Source organism: Vidua chalybeata, chromosome 21, assembly GCF_026979565.1.
Source record: "Vidua chalybeata isolate OUT-0048 chromosome 21, bVidCha1 merged haplotype, whole genome shotgun sequence".
In the NCBI taxonomy this organism is placed as follows: Eukaryota; Metazoa; Chordata; class Aves; order Passeriformes; family Viduidae; genus Vidua; species Vidua chalybeata.
The window spans coordinates 3,434,658-3,450,770 of record NC_071550.1 but is presented as its reverse complement, the minus strand read 5'-3'; the positions used below and the strand labels follow the sequence as shown (position 1 = coordinate 3,450,770).

Genomic DNA, 16,113 nt, shown 5'->3' with positions numbered 1-16,113 from the left:
CCAGCTGCAGCGCCCAGAGGTTTGCGCAGCCCCGGCCCCGCCAGCTGTGCACAGCTGCTGCATCGCGGACTCGCAGAACGGCCTGGGGTGGAAGGGACCCTGCAGCTCACCACATTCCAACCCCCTGACGAGGGCAGGAACACCTTCCACTGTCCCAGGTTGCTCCAAGCCCTGTCCAGCCTGGCCTTAGACACTTCCAGGGATGCTTCATTGCTGCCACAGCGCCCAGACTGTTCCCGGCTGCCCCTTCCAGATAACTGACGACTTTATTAGGGAATTAAAAGTTAGTTTCCCCTCCTTATTGAATGCTCTGATTTATGCATGCGTTTAAATCAATCCCATTTCCTGCCTTTTATCCCTTCTCCCGCAGGCTTTCAGGCTTTACTGTGTCAGACATTTGTTACAATCACATTGTTTTGAGGCAAGCGAGACACCGTGGGTGGTTTAAGGGATTTAAATCCATGAGCTGCATTTCTTGGGCGCTTCTCCCAGGTGCCAACTGCCCCTCCTGAGTAGATGCCCCTCCTTGGACCACTTTGTGCTGCCTCCCAGTGAAACACGAACCAGCATCTCTGCTAATGAAGATGCTGCTGGAGATTAGGTCCGAGCCTGCCTGGCTGGAGCTGTGTCTGGCACAGGAGGTGCTCGCTGGGCTGGGGTGCCCAGCGTGGGGGATTTCAGGTGCTGCTAGCAGGCAGTTGCTGGATGAGCTACATAAGCAGCTTATTTTGTCATTTTAATTTTTTAATCCCGTGCATTCGGTCGCGCTCTCTCATTAGTAAGCATTAGCTCTCCAAGTCCCATTAGCTCCGCTGAGAGCTCGGGCTTTGCTTGTGGGGACAGCGCTGGAGGAGCCAACAGGGGGCTGGGGGCCTGCTCCTGCAGCTGGTGACATCCGTGGTGTCCCCATGTGGGTGTGACCCTGGCCCTGCAGAGCCATCACTGCTCAGTCCTTCCCTCTGCTGTCCCTTGTCCCCTCCCCAAGCCCCTGGCAGTCCCAGCTCCCTCCTGAGCTGATCCAAGCCCGGGGCTGGCTCTAACCTCTCCCTGCTTTATTAAGGCAACTATTTTCTTGTGTGTAAATACACACATTCCATTCAAAGCCTCTTCCCTCTCCTTCAGGTTTTCCCCTTAACCCCAGGGCCATCCCCAGAGCTGTACTTTGTTAGAGGATCTCAAGTCTCGGATTTAAAATTAGTTGACTGCTTCTCTTTAATAAAATTATTCCTTTCCTCTTTAAATAGCACAATATGTCACAGAAAGCCGGTGGGTCCGTTCATGAAGATGAGACAGCTCAGAGAGGAAAGAGATGGGCAAAAAAAAAAAAAAAAAAAAAAAAAGTAAAACCATACATCTCCCCAAACCCCTTCTGTCTAATCCAACTGAATTAGAGGATTTCGAAGTGGATTTAAAACTAAATCTTGATTAGGGAGAATTTCTCTCCAAGAGCTGCTGCACGGTGGTATTAATGGGAAGTGATCGTGGACAGAGGAAATAGGACAGAAATAACTGAGGGTAGCACATCATACGCACTCAGGTCTGTGCATGAACTGAGAGAATCGGGGAATTTCTCCAGAGGAAGAGGGAGAAATTAAACACTGACACAAGGAGCCTGGCTGCCGGGGGCTGGCTGGGCAAGCGGGGAGCAGCCAGATCCCTGCTGCACCCACGGCACCTCCCTGAACCCCGCGGGAAGGGCTCGCAGGTGAGAAGGCAGCGCCGAGGACGAGGACGGCCGGGGTGAAGAGCCGGGAGGAGAGGGGGTCTCAGCCCGCTCCCCCAGAGCCCGTGCTCACCCTGTGAGCTCTGGGTGACCCCCGGAGATGCCCCCCATGCTCTGCGGACACATGGCCGGAGGTGCCCATGGGATCCTGTCTCTGCTGACCGTGGTGTTCGTCCTGCCAGAGGGTGAGTGCTGCTCTCCGTGCCTTTTACTCGCAGTTTGCACCCTCCCTGAACCCCGCTTGCCCAGGTGTGATTTATCCTCGGGGTGAATTTAGGGGCACTCCCGCCCCGGGCCATGCGTGCTGGTGCTTTTAGGATGGAGGTAATGTCACCGTGTTTTGTACAAAAGGGCAGTGTGCCAGGATTTGGGATCCCCTGGGCTCCTCTGCCCTGGTTTGGCCGGAGCAGGGACTCCCCTCGCTGTGCCTGGCTGTGGTGAGGGTGCTCAACACCCCCAAAAACCCTGTGAGAGCCCAGGGGGCTCGGGAAGGGCTCTGGGATGGTGTTCAGAGGTGAGGAAAAGTAATGGCGGCAACCTGATTAATCAACAGAGGTTGCCTTAACCTCCACAATAGAGGAGGACGGTGTAAATTAATATATTAATATCCTTTAAAGGCTTTTTGGTTTGTTTGGGTTTTTTTTTGGTGGTTTTTTTTTTTTTTTGTTTGTTTTTTGTTTTTTTTTAGAAACCTGAGAGATGGCTTAATTCCCATTGTGGCAATTTTCAGACACGGTGGCTGCAGGGAAGGGCTGAGCTGCCGCCAGTGCAAGTGTGCAAAGCCCTAGGGACACACTGAGGCCATTGGCCCGGGGTCACAGCACGGTGGCTCTCGGTGCTCTGAAGGAGGATTTCCCTTCTGCTTCCGAGCAGGTTTGCCTTCCTGATAGACCCTGTGATAATATCAGGACTGTGTCCAAGGGGAAAACCAAACCACGCTGATAAACCCGTCCGTCTGGAGCAAATACCTCCAAAGCAGGCACAGCTAAGCTGGAGAAATTTGGTGAAAAATGGAAAAGCTGTTTCTGAGCGTGACCAAGCCCTGAGTCGATGGTGTCTGTGGTTGTGAGGTTTCACCTCCTCTTTACACCCCCTGTTCCAAAGCTCGCTTGTTCCCACAGTTTGATCCCAGCGCAAATCTCCGGCTAATCTCTGATTTAGCACTGACCTCTAGTGGGAGATGAGTCTGTATTTTCGGGCCCACTGGGTAAACAAGTGACGGGCAGCTCCGGGCTCTGGCTTAATGCGACTTGGCAAGGCAGGGAGCGCTGCGAAGCCGTCGGTAGAGAGCAGCTCGGAACGAGTTGAAGCCTTTTCCCCCCTGGAAAAAAAAATATCCAGCCGTGTTTCTTCTGCTTCTTGTTTAGTGTCTGGACTCCAGTGTTATGGCTGCAACATCGTGGTTGGCACCAAAAACGTGGACATGGGGTGCTCCAACCCCGAGGTGATCACCTGCTCCCAGTCCCACCAGGGCTTCAAGCACCGCTTCTGCATTAAAACAGAGAGCGGTGAGTCCGGCCCCGGGGGCTGCGGGGGCTGCTCGAGCCGCTGGTCACCCCCAAACCCAACCTCGCAGCCCCCACGCAGGGCCTGTCCCCTGTGCCAGGCTGTCACAGCACCCCGTGCCCGTGATGTCCCTCCCTGTGCTTGCTTTGCAGTGGTCCTGGGCATCCTGCTGACCAGCGGCTGCGCCACCTCTCGCCACTGCCAGCAGCAGGAGCTGCCGGGGGTCCGCATCCACTGCTGTGACACCGACCTGTGCAACGGCTCCCCCAGAGCCCCCCGGCCGCCCCCCGGCCACCTCCTGCTGCCCTGCATCCTCGCTGCCCTGCTCCTCTCCTGAGCCCCCCCCGCGCCCGGGGGATGCGGGGTGCTCGCGGGCTGGGTGCTGGCAGCTGGGGTGCCCCCCTCGCTGCTCCCGCGGGGAGGGGGGCACCCCTCCTCTCCCCTCTCTCAATAAAAGGTGCGAACGCCCTGGGAAGGTGTCGGTGATGCCCCCGCGGGGAGGACGGGGATGCTCCCCGAGCTCGGGGGTTGGGGGGGGGGGGGCGGTACCCGCAGCATCCCGGGGAAGGCGGAGCGCAGGGCCGGGGGTCTCCCCACGCCCTCGCGGGGATCGGGAGCGCGGCCGAGCCCCGCTCTTCCCACGAGAGGGCATCCGCGACCCTCGCTCCGCACCCCGGGCGCTGCGCGGTTCGGGGATGGAGCGGCCGCGCAGGGCGGCATCCCCAGCACGAGGGGTGGGCGCTGGGCTGGGGGACGGGGGCCCGCGCGGTGAAAAGAACGGGCAGAATTCTCAGGCGTTTTTCCCAGCCGAAGAGGCCAAACGGGAGCTTTAGCAGAAAAATCCCATCCCGTGCGGATCGGAGCCCGAGTGGCGGCTCCAAGGTCATCGCGGGGGTTTGCGGCGGAGCTGGGAATTAAACGCATCTGTCTCAAGAGCCAGCCCCTGTGTCTTTATCACCAGGGAAACAGCATAAACCTCGCTGTGAGAAAGGGAGGAAATATTTTTATTCTATTTTTTTTTTTTTGCTTCAGATGAAAAAAAAAATAATAATGCAAAAGACCTTTTCCATGCAAAACATCAGCTTTTGATGACATTTCTCAGATGTGTGTCAGAAAACAAGCCAAAACTCTACTAAAAATATTATCTGAGGCACCTTCCCAAGAGAAACACCTTGGGACTGATATACAAAACACGTTCAGATTCTGAAGATTCAAAATAAAAGGAAATCAGAAAACAAATCCTAGAAGAAAAACTACAAGAGCAGCAACAGTACCCAATTCCCCCTCTTTCCCCTTAAAACGTTCCTTATGATTTTCTGGGGGAGCAGGAAACATTTCCTTGGCAGCTGGAGTTATTCTGGCTACTGGATATTTATCTGCCTGTGCTGAGCTCTTGGCAAAAGCCCTCTCCAGTATAAAATCCCAATGATCCAGGATGGGGCAGACTTTATGGCCCGAGGATGGGGATGGGGCAGAGCTGATGGCTGAAGGATCAGGATGGGGCAGATTTTATGGCTCCAGGATGGGGATGGGGCAGAGCTGATGGCTGGAGGATTGGAATGGGGCAGATTTTATGGCTCCAGGATGGGGATGGGGCAGAGCTGATGGCTGAAGGATTGGGATGGGGCAGATTTTATGGCTCCAGGATGGGGATGGGGCAGAGCTGATGGCTGAAGGATTGGGATGGGGCAGATTTTATGGCTCCAGGATGGGGATGGGGCAGAGTTCATGGCCCGAGGATCGGGATGGGGCAGATTTTATGGCTCCAGGATGGGGATGGGGCAGAGCTGATGGCTGAAGGATTGGGATGGGGCAGATTTTATCACCCCAGGATGGGGATGGGGCAGAGCTGATGGCTGGAGGATTGGAATGGGGCAGATTTTATGGCTCCAGGATGGGGATGGGGCAGAGTTCATGGCCCGAGGATCGGGATGGGGCAGATTTTATGGCTCCAGGATGGGGATGGGGCAGAGCTGATGGCTGAAGGATTGGGATGGGGCAGATTTTATCACCCCAGGATCGGGATGGGGCAGAGCTGACGGCTGGAGGGTGCTGCTGTGGCAGCTTTGCCACCCAGCAGCGTTTTGGGGAGAGGCGGAGCAGTGGCCGCGGTGCCTCCATCGCTCCATCCCGGTCCTCTCCCCGCCGTGCCGGCGGTCCCCGGGGCGGGTGATGCTGCTGGCCCCGCTCTGCCCCCCTCGCCCGGCTCGAGCCATCCATCTTACACCGTGTAAGAGGCCTGTTGCAATTAAGTAGGCTGAAGTGCTCCTGAACTCTTTAACCTTTGCCCTGGGATTGCTCCTTTTGCCCCGGGGCTGTGGATCAGCTCCATTGCACTCTCCAAACAGCGCCTGCTACTTAGCTGACATTTCTTTCTCCTGCTGGATCCTATTAGCACCCTGAGGTTGAAAATGCTACTTTGGAGTGTTGTAAGGAATGTGATTTATACTGGAAAGTAGCGACAATCTATCTTTCCCTATACACACAGTGCACATGAGGCTGGAGAGCTAAATCCACACGGCCTGAACAAACAGCAGCCGGGATAATTGGGGAGGAGGCTTCAGGCAGGGACAGGAGCCTGGGAGGGATGGCACTGGGGCCAGGGGATTCAGAGCTTGGGGCTGGGCAGGAAACCTGCTGCCCAGTGGGATCCCATCCCCACGCCAGTGCAAACTGGTGCTGGGAGCTGCTGGTTTCCCAGCAAGGACTGGGAGCTGCCTGGGCTGTTTTCAAGGGTCCTGGCTGGGGGATCCATCGTGTCCTTCCTCACTGTTCATCCTCTGAGTCCTGAGCAGGACTCGCAGTGGTTTGCCTGCGTGTGAGTCCGTATCATGGATAACACAATCTGCATGGGAAGCAGATGGAAATAAGAATTGAATGGTGCCTGAAGGAGGGCTGATTAGCCTTTATCAGATATGACACGGAGGCTCCTCGCTGGAACACCGGGTTAAAATCTCGGCAGTGTCAAATTTCATCCTCCCTGAGCAAAGAGACACTTTCCATAGTGTTTGTGTGAATCTTCTGGATAAGCCCTGGAGACTGAAACCATCTCAGCTTCATCTGGGCATCAAAAGTCCCACCCACGTGTTTAAAAAAAGCCCCAAACCCAGAAACGCAAAAGCTGACATTTACTCTAAAATGTCTTTTTCTTCCTGCATCGCTGCGTGGATCCCGTGTGAGCTGCTGCCTCCTCCTCACTGGAGCAGGGCTGGAGGCATCTCCTGGGCATTCCCACCTTTGGCCTCGCTGGAAGCACAGGGATTATTTTGCACACTCAAAAGTGTGTGCACGAGCACGCACACGGACACTAGCACAGTGTTTTCTGGGAGAAAAACCAACTAAAAAAAAAAAGAAAAGAACAACAACAAAAAAAAAAAACCCAACCCTAAGCAGCCTCTGTGTCAAAAGCCCTTTTATAAAAGCCTCAGTAGCTGAAGAATTGCCATTGTTTCAGTCTCCAGTGAGTGCTAGTCTTAAAATATTTCCAGCTCAGAGCAGGCTTTGACATTCTGCCCAGACCCAGGAGAGGGAACAAACACGAGTTTAGAAATGTTTCTACAAGGCACAGATCCTTCTTCTTTTGGGAGAGTCACACTCAGCATCTCCCATCCTGTGGCTATGTTCCCCCAAAGTGGAGGAAACACCACAAAACCCCCCTGGAAGCAGGGAGGGGGGAGAAGGCAGGGGGAGCTGGGCTGGTTTTCACACCACTTTTACTCAGCCTTTTCCTCCTGAGCAGCAAAACCTTTTTTTTTTTTTTTTTTTTTTTTTTTTTTTTCCAGAAATGCTGCACTCCAGGCTGCTCTTCCTGCTTGGAGGCCGATGGCTGTGCAGACCTAACTCCCCATCCCACTGGATGCCAGCAGATGGTCCAAAAGCACGAGGCTGCGTAGACTCTGGAAATCAAAGCAGACAGAAAGGCTGCAGTGATATTCATCCCCTTTTAGCCCTTTTTTTTTGTGTGTGTGTGATGCTGGGAGTGATGGAGGGAGGGTTGGGATGGAGGAAGCTCTCAAAGCTTCACTCTGTGGAAGGGCAGGAAGAGGATGGAGAGTGGCAAATGGAAGCATGGAATGGTTTAGGTTGGAAGGGACCTTAAAGATCACCTCATTCCAACCCCCCTGCTCCGTGTGGTGGTGGCAGTGGGGACAGGGACTTGTTGGGGAGTCACAGCACAGCTCCTGGGACAGTCTATCACCAGTTTTTCATGGTTTGTCCCCCTTTCTCTTTCCAAAATAAGGAGAGGAGCTGAGATAAAAGTTGCTACACTTCTCTCAAAAAAAACTTTTTTGGCATAGAAATGCAGAAAGCTGCCAGAGGTTTGGAGGCTGTTGGGAATTATGTGGATGTCCTGGGGTCTGTGGGAAGCTGGTTCCAAGAGGCTGAGTGCTCCAGAGAGCACAGCCAACCTGAGCTTATCTCAGCTCTGAGCACTCCTGGCGTTGGATAAAGGGCATTGTTTACCCAAGAACAATGTGGGGTTAAAATTTAGTAAGTCCTTGTGCAACTCTTTATGGAGGGGCAGCAAGGACAAATAAACATCTCTCAAACACAGTCAGCACTCAGGCTCAGTGTTTAATTCATTTTCTGGAAATGCATCTTGTTTACAGCCATTCATTGCAGGGGCTTGGAGCAGCAGGGGTCCGATCCACTCCAAATTTCAGGCAAAATAATATCATCCTCGTTTTGCTCTTGTTTGCTCCTAGGAGAGAACACAAGGTCAAATCTTCAACTAGTACAAAGTTGCTCTGAACTACTGAGTGGGGTTTTTTTTTTTTTGTTTGTGTTTTGGGGTTTTTTTTGGCCTTTTTTGCTATTTTTTTTTGTTTGTTTGGTTGGTTGTTTGGCTGGCTTTTTTTGTTTGCTTGACAAGGTTTTTCCTCTGCTGTCTCTCCATGCCTCCCTCTCCTTCCAGCTCGCCAGCCCAGGAGGAGCCCAGGGTACCAGAGGATTTGGGTTTCCTCCTTGGGTGATGAAGGCTTCTAGAAGGAGTTAAGGCTGGGTGGCCAAAACCAGCAGCTCCCAAGGCTGAAGGTTGGGATGTCTCTTATCTACTCCACCCCCACGGAGACGAACAGGGGAGCAACCACGTGTGGGAGATCCAGCTCCGTCCTCCCAGGGGATGTTGCACTGAGAAATCCCCTTCTCTGGGAGCTGCTCCAGGCCCATCCATTTCACAAAGCTGAGAGGGAGCAGTGCCAGCTCTATTGACAGAAACCCACGAATTGGGTCATGTTGCCCATTCCCCCTCCCAGCTCTGAGCTCTCCTGGTGCTCCGGGGGATATTCGGGTGCAGGAGCTGGACACACACTGGCTGTGCTCAAATGAGCCCTGAGCCCCAGGGCAATGCTCTTCTCCTCTAGGATGAGAGCCAAGGCTGCCCCGTGCCCAGGGCTGGCCATGGAGAGGGTTGGATGGAGGGAGAAGGGGGGATCCTCGTTCCCTTTAGCAGCTCCATGGCACTGTGGGAGCCAGCGACGTGCCTGACCTACATAGAGCCCCGGGCCCTCGCGGCACAATCGATCCATTGGCAGCACAGAGATCACAGTGTGGGGGTGGAGCCGCCTCCCTGCCTCCCTGCATCCAGCCAGGATCTCCCCTGGCAGCGACAGGAGCTGGCAGCACCAGGGTGAAGCTTCTCCTCCGTGCTGGGCACCACGTGCATCTCACAGCATCCCTCTCTTGGATCCTCCGCACTCAACAGCCCTGGCACGGAGTAACCTGCCCCTTGGACACCTATTTTGGGATGTTCTCCTCTTTTTGTGCATCTGGGAGGGAGAGGTGTAATGTTGTGCGTGCCCCTGGGCCGCCTCTGAGTGCTGCACACAAGGGTTTGGCTGCTGAGAAGTTAAAAGGTGCCTTCCCTGGCTCAGCAGCTCCTTCACATCTCCTGATGGAGCCTGCTAATGGATCACCAGAGGATTTGAGTGTCCTCCCTCCCAGGTGTCTGGGTTATCCAGCCTGGAATCACACCCTGAAGCCTTTTCCTTCTCGGTGCTTTGAGCATCTCACACCCTGGAGCCGCTCTCGCTGACCTCCCGGGCTCTGCTGCAGAGGATGGATGCTCCTGGCATAATTTGCTCTTTGATGTCCTTCAGAGGAGTGCTTGGGAGGGTGGCAGGAACATAATGGCAAAAAACACCAGGAAAGGGTAAGGATTAGGGTTAGGCTTAGGGTTAAGGCACCGTGATGCCAGGTGATATTTCTCCCCACAAAATCCCAACTTCTCATTAAGTAACAGCGAGGGGGGCATTAAAAATAATAATCTTGGGACACAGTGTGCCTAATCCTGCAGTCTGCCCCTCCCCTGCCTGCTGGTGGCAGGGCTCGGGCTGGCGGAGGATGGATGAGCAGCCAGAGTGAGAGACTGGCGTGCAGCAGCGTGGGGGAGGATGGAGAGAGGTGTGTGACGGACCAGACAGCGTGGCCTCGCAGTGGGGAGCTCTCTGGGGACCACAGCCAGGTGTTCTGGGTGTCAGCGCCGTGTCCCTCCCCTCCGGCTGTGTCTTTGGCAGCGCTGCCTCGGCGGAGCGACAGCAATTACCGGGCTCGTTAAACTCCGTGCGGAACGAGGGGAAATAAAGCGAATTAAGAGGTGGGCAGAGCCTGGCACTGCCTCCTCCCGGCGGCCGAGCGGAGCCCCGGGGAAAGCACCGAGCCAAGTTTCGCTTTCACACGGCAGGAATGAACCACGGCAGCTGCCGCCAAACAGCGACTGCTCGGGGAGCGCTCCCCGGCTGGGCACCCGGCTGCTAATTAGCAAAGAAGGGCTAATCCAATCAATTTAGTGCTCAGCCTGCAGAGGAGGGCGCGCCTCTGCTGGAATAGGGGCAGAGTGGGGTTTTGGGGGTGGCTTTGGCTGTCGGGGTCTCTGCCACAGGATGCTCCAGGGGAAAAAATCCAACTCTTTCTGGTCCTCCCTCTCTGGTTAATTGGGATGCAGGGAACTGGGAGTGGGATGGATGCTCAGCGTGTCCCGTGTCCCCAGGGCGTGCTGGGCTCTCTGGGGTTATGCTGGGGGTGGCTCTGCAAGGCACAGAGGTTTCTGTGCATGGGCAGGCCCTGTCCTCACGCCAGGCCGCCCTCCAAGGCACCCCAGTGTCACCACAGCACCCTGGGGACTGTCAGTGAGTGAGGCAGAGCAAACTGCAGGAATCCCCGAGCCCTTCCAGCCTGCAAACTCAGGAGAGCAGCAAAAGGAAATGAAAAGCTGACTCGATGATGGCAAGCAGGGCTCTCCCAGGGTTTATCAGCAGCCAGGGTGGCCCCCCAGCAGAGCCCAGGGACCTGGCTGAGGGTCCTAAACCTGTCCCCGCAGCTCCCTCACACGAGGCTTTTCCTGAACATTCCTTACTGCTTCCCCTCCGCTGATTTCAGCACTATTAAAATGTTTTCCACCACCACCTCTCTCAATTACATGTTTTTAAAAAGTCATTAAAGAGAATTCCCCATGAAATGATTTTGATTTCCCACCCCTCCGTCTACTTCCAAACTAATGAGATTAATTGAAAACTACAAACATTTTCCAGGGGCCCAAGGCAAACGCAATGGCAAACACATGTAACTCTTCCCAAGCATTGCATCCATCCTCCCTCCTGCTTTCCAGCTCATGCCTCCCGACATGGGGCTGCATTTTGCACTCTCAGAAGGTGCTCAGGTTTGGAAACCTTTGATATTCTTTCCCTCCTCCTTTGAGGAAGGAGAAAGAAAGTGCCTGAGGAACGAGAGCTGTCAGAGGCAATAATGTGAGATCTCACTTGTGGCAGGCAGGCAGAGGGGGGATTTTGAGGGTTTTTTTTCTTTCTGGCCTGTGGTGTTAACTGGGGAACTTCAAACAGGGAAACGAGGAGGAATTTAGCAAAGTTTTACCTCTTTCTCTCAGCCTCCAGGTAGGAAAAGAAAAATGAAATCTTCCAAACCCAATAAGCTGCAAAGCAAACCTGACAATTGCCCTGTTCTCCTCCCAGGCGTTTGTCTGCTCCTGGTGTTTGATTCCTTCCATCCCGGGTTAATCAATAGGACAAATCTCCGGTGTCGCTCCTCGGGCTCCTCCAGGATTGATGGCAGCAAACAGCCCTTCAGAGGGGGCTGAAAGTCTCTGAGTAAGGATAAATAAAGGGAACAACACGAGAGATTTGTTACTCTGTGGTGGAGCAACCTCTCAGCATCACCTTCCCTCAGGTGCTGCTTTAAAAGGGTGAAAGAAAACCTTAAAAAAAAAACAGCAGTAAAGCCCCAAACCCTGCAGAATTCCACGGGGTCACACATATAAACACACACAGCAGCGAGGAAGGTGGTTTGGGAACTGGAGAAAACATTTATTAGCATGGAACTCCCCCACCCCCAAAGCCCAGTTTGTGCAAACACAGGGCACTGATGAGGGCAGGAGTAATTAAGGTGAAGAATGGATTTGCTCCTGTGCTGTGAGGATTTTAGCCTCGCTCACCATGGAATCATGGAATTTGGGGTGGAAAGGACCTTAAAGGTCTTCTTCCACCCCTCTGCCATGGACAGGCACACCTTCTGCTAGACCAGGCTGCTCCAAGCTCGATCCAGCCTGGCCTTGGACACTTCCAGGGACTCAGAAGTGCTTCCAACCCCTCTCCTGGCAGGAGAAGGATGGATTTCCACGGGACCAGAGGGAAGATCTTGTGAGATGCCCGTGGAGGTGAATCACCCCCTCGGAAGGGGGCCTGGAGGGTGCCCAGGAGAGCGAGGATCCTCCCAGCAGCGCGGCGCCGGCGTCGGCGGGGAACCAGGGTGGCCGAGGGACAACCAGCACAGCAGCCTGGCCAAAAACGACTGCGGTGGATCCCGTCCACAACACCCTCTGACGAGTTAAAAAACCTCCACTTTATTAAAGATCCATTCCTACCCTAATAAAAGACGCGTTGTCTGGTGGCAGGGAGGCTGCAGGATGTTATGGTTGGAATGTTCCTCGGCCCTTGTGTCATTAAGAGCCCCAGCAGCTGTGGATCTGCAAGGAGCTGGGTTTTTTTCCCCCCCAGACAGGCAGAGTTGATGTTTTCTGTGATCTCCATGATGCCACCAGCTCCCCTTTGATGTGAGCAAGCCAGGGACCTCCAAGGCTCACGGCTCTGGGGGCAAATTTGTCTGAGCACTGCTTGGGAGAAGAGCCAGGAGGATGGAGGCAAGATTAATGCCTGGAGGGGAGAGGCTGATCCCTGGGGCTCTGTATCCATATTCATTAGTGCACTGGGGCTGTGGTGAGCCAAAGGCAATAATAATAATAATAATAATAATAATAATAATAATAATAATAATAATAATAATTAAAAAAAAAGAAGAAGAAGAAGAAGAAGAAGAAGAGGAAGAAGAAGAAGAAGAGGAACAGGAAGAAGAAGAAGAAGAGGAAGAGGAAGAAGAGGAAGAAGAGGAAGAAGAGGAAGAAGAAGAGGAAGAAGTAGAGGAAGAAGAAGAAGGAGAAGAGGAAGAAGAAGAAGAAGAAGGAGAAGTCACTTCCATGAAGTTTTCAATAACGGGGCAAAAGGATGGAATTTTTTCCCCGTTTCACATGGGACAATGGAGACATGGAGCAATGAAAGGTTTGATTTGAGAAAATAACACAGGGTGGTCCCACGAGGGGTGTGTGGGGAGCTGGGCAGGAGCAGAGCCCTCCTAATCCCTCCTGTGTGCTTCCCCACAACCAAACCCCAGCTCTGCAGTGGTTTCCTCATGCAAATCCTTCTCTTGGACTGGCTGGGGACAAGTGACACTGCAGGGGTGGCCATGGGCAGTGGTGGAGCAGCCCTTGGGGTTTGTGGGACAGGAACAACTGGGATCTGCTGAGTTTTCTGCCTCCACAGCACAAACCAACCTCCTAAACCACTGGAAAACACTTTGTTCCTATTTTTTTATTTTGAGACAGCCTCGCTCCCAGCACCACATTCCATGCTGGACACTAAAGGTTCTCCCATGGCACAGCTCAGATCCTCCCTGGGGACTCCTGGTCCCTCTCTAGTGATCTGGATTTTCTAGGGACAGAAAGAGCTGGAAGCCAAGTCCTGATTCATTACAATGAAATAAATGAATATATTTTATGCAATCCCTCAGCTGTGTCACCTTGGGGGTCCATGGGGGACAGCTGGAGCCCATCCTTCCATCCAGGCTTGGAAGATCATTCTGCTGGTGGCTCCTGAGGGGTTATCCTGGGTTAGATAAAAAACAGCCCCGTGAGATCAGAGAGGACCCAGCACAGGCTGTAGGAACAGTGTGTCCCCACCACTCCCACCCTGGCCAAAAATACCTGTCCCAAACCTCACAGGAACAGGTATTTCTGCAGGTATTTATCCTGCAAGCAGCCCAGAACTGGATTAAGATAAGGTGACGATGTGGAAATGCCTGTCAGGCCTACAAACCTGCAGGGCAAATTAAGCAATCGTGTTCCCAGGACATACATAAAAATAAGTAAAAAACACTATTAATCCATAGCAACAAAAGGAGATGGCATGGCAACAGCAGCAACTGCAAAACAAAACAGCAACGAGAGGAGGGGAGAGGAGGGCAGAGGAGGGGAGAGGGAAAATCAAGCCCTGCTCTGGCCTTTCGGGGGTTTTTAAGGACCCCCAAAGGGTTTTTTGGGGAGATGTTGCATCCCAGGTGGGGGAGGCAGATCATGATCTGGGTGCTGATGCCAGGGGGGTTCCTGAGCCTCTGCACAGGCTGACAAAGGTCCCGGATCCTGAGGGCTGGCAGCAGAGCAGGGCAGGGAGCTGAGGATACCAAATCCAATTTGTTTTGGTTTTTATTTTTTTTTTCCCTAAATTAAACTGAAACATCAATAGCAGCTTTTAATTACCTTACAAAGATGAGCTGCTCGTGGCACTGCAGAGGAAAAAGAGCCTTTTACTCCTTAGGACTGAAGTTCTCTGGACTTGCTGAATGAAACAACCCAGCCCAGGAGTGAGCAGCTCCTCAGGGGCAGCTGCTGTGCTCCCACCCCAAGAAATGATGCTTTCAGCTCTCATGAGGGCAACATCCCTCCAGGAAACAAAACTGGGCTAAACTCAGCCTCCAAACACGGCTCCATCTCTGTTTTGAACCCAGGCAGAGCTGTGCTGTGGCTGCGTGGGAAGAGCGTGATGGAAATAAGCCCTAATGGGTGTTAATTTGGAGTGGGAAGTTTGTGAGTCAGGCAGGGGTGCAGGGGAGGAGTGGGAAGATGCCGAGCAGTGCTGAGCTCCTGCTGCCTGCTGAGAGGAGCTTTTTGTGCTCCTGGCAGGGCTGGGCAGGCTGGGAGCACCCCAGTGGGGCTGGGAGGGTTTGGAAGGAGAAAGGGAACTGCTGGGAAGAAGGGATTGCATCCAGGCACTTTGGCTTGATCAGAACCCATGCTCAAGGGATGGCTGTTAAAAGGAGATTTTCCATGCTGTGAGAGCCAAAGCAAACACAGTGAAACTTAATTAAATGCCTGCCTGCTAAAATAATAATTTTCTTGCGAATTGAGGAAGGTAAAATACAATGAGAGATGGACCTGATAAAGGAACTACAATTCTCCAGCAGAAGCACATGGGTAAAGAGCACAGTAACGTGGGTTTGCTGCTGGGGAAGGTCCTCCACTTTTCCCTCATGCAGATCCATGTGTGGGATGCTCTCCAGGGCTGTGCCAGCTGCTGAAGCCCTCACAGACTGCCTGTCTCCATCCCAAAGCATGGACACCCAATCCAGTGCTGCCCCAGGAATGGTGCTGTCTGAATTCCCGACAGCAAGTGGAAATATTAATGCTTGTCTAGAGGAAAGAGATGGGAAGGGAGGGGAAAAAAATCCTTCTGAATGGCTGGAATTTTCATTCTGCTCTTGCTGGTGCTGGGGAGAGGGGAACAAGGGGGGAACAAGGAACTTCTGCATGCTGAGGACTTGCTCGGTGTGGCTTTGGGCAGGGGAAAAAATGTCAGCTGGAAGAAAGCCCTCCCAAGAAAGTGGTGACTGGTAAAATCATCATCATCCAGACAACCCAGGAGAATCATTTCAGGAGGTAAAGCTGGGTTAAAAAAAAAAAAAGAAAAGAAAAAAAGAAAAAAAAAAGAAAAAGAGGTCTTGAACCGTGCACCTGCAGGATGGGGTGGCCCCGAACAGGAGGAGTGAGTGCAATGTGTGCTCCTGCTCCCAGGTCTGCAAACTGCAGACACAGAGGCCAGACAGAGATTCCTGCTGAAAGTGCCTCTCTGAATGTTATTTCCATTTAGAAAGGGGGAAAAAAAAAAAGCTTAGGATGGAGGGATGGATTTAATCTTTAAAGGGCTGGGAGTCTGCTGCCACTGCTGCTCCAAGCTCAGGGTGTTCAGCATCTCCAGGATCTCAGAAGGAAAAGGTTTCCAGTTCTCCCTGGTCTGGGATAGGACTAATAAAATGTAGCAAAATGGAGAAAATAAGTAGAAAATTAGAGTTTTTCCTCTATTTTTGGTGGCTGGCTTCATCCCAGCACTGCTGGCTTCAGCCAGTGCATTTAGCTGCTTGGGTTTGACTCAGGGTTTGTGGGTTCAGTACTTTTATATACCTCAAACCCATAGGGGAAGGGTTAGGCCAAACCCCTGTTTTTTCATTAGTTTAATAAATGTGATCATCTCCAAAAAGTTCAGTTTTCTAACCTACTCCAAATGCAGATATTACTTCTCTCTCAATTAAAAAAAAGCCAAACCCAGGGACTGAAAGACTGGATTTGGACTCTGCTTTTGACATTGACTTTGTAGATACACTTCATGGCTGAAATTAGAGAAATAAATAAGAACATTACTTCATGGCTGAAATTAGAGAAATAAACCCGCTAATAAAATAAACTAATAACTTTTACCCCTCTTTGTCTTTCTCTGGGAATCAGGAATGGCTTAGCCTGTACAATAATTATACTGTAAGCATGGCAAAAA

General features: G+C 52.7%; 1 protein-coding gene and 1 long non-coding RNA gene across 2 annotated transcripts; one reads left to right on the top strand and one right to left on the bottom strand.

The window, feature by feature from the left end:
* Window positions 1-1,832: 1,832 nt before the first annotated feature.
* Window positions 1,833-3,697, top strand: LOC128798691 (ly6/PLAUR domain-containing protein 1-like). The gene is made up of 3 exons (XM_053962447.1): window positions 1,833-1,908; window positions 3,091-3,231; window positions 3,382-3,697. The coding sequence occupies exons 1-3, from the start codon at window positions 1,833-1,835 to the stop codon at window positions 3,564-3,566; spliced, it is 402 nt and encodes a 133-aa protein (XP_053818422.1). The 3' UTR covers window positions 3,567-3,697.
* A 4,133-nt stretch (window positions 3,698-7,830) lies between these two features.
* On the bottom strand, window positions 7,831-13,399 carry LOC128798731 (uncharacterized). Its single transcript, XR_008434519.1, has 3 exons — window positions 13,313-13,399; window positions 11,170-11,327; window positions 7,831-7,931 (listed from the first exon to the last, which is right to left on the bottom strand). It is a non-coding gene; the product is annotated as an uncharacterized LOC128798731 (long non-coding RNA).
* Between the last annotated feature and the right edge of the window lie 2,714 nt (window positions 13,400-16,113).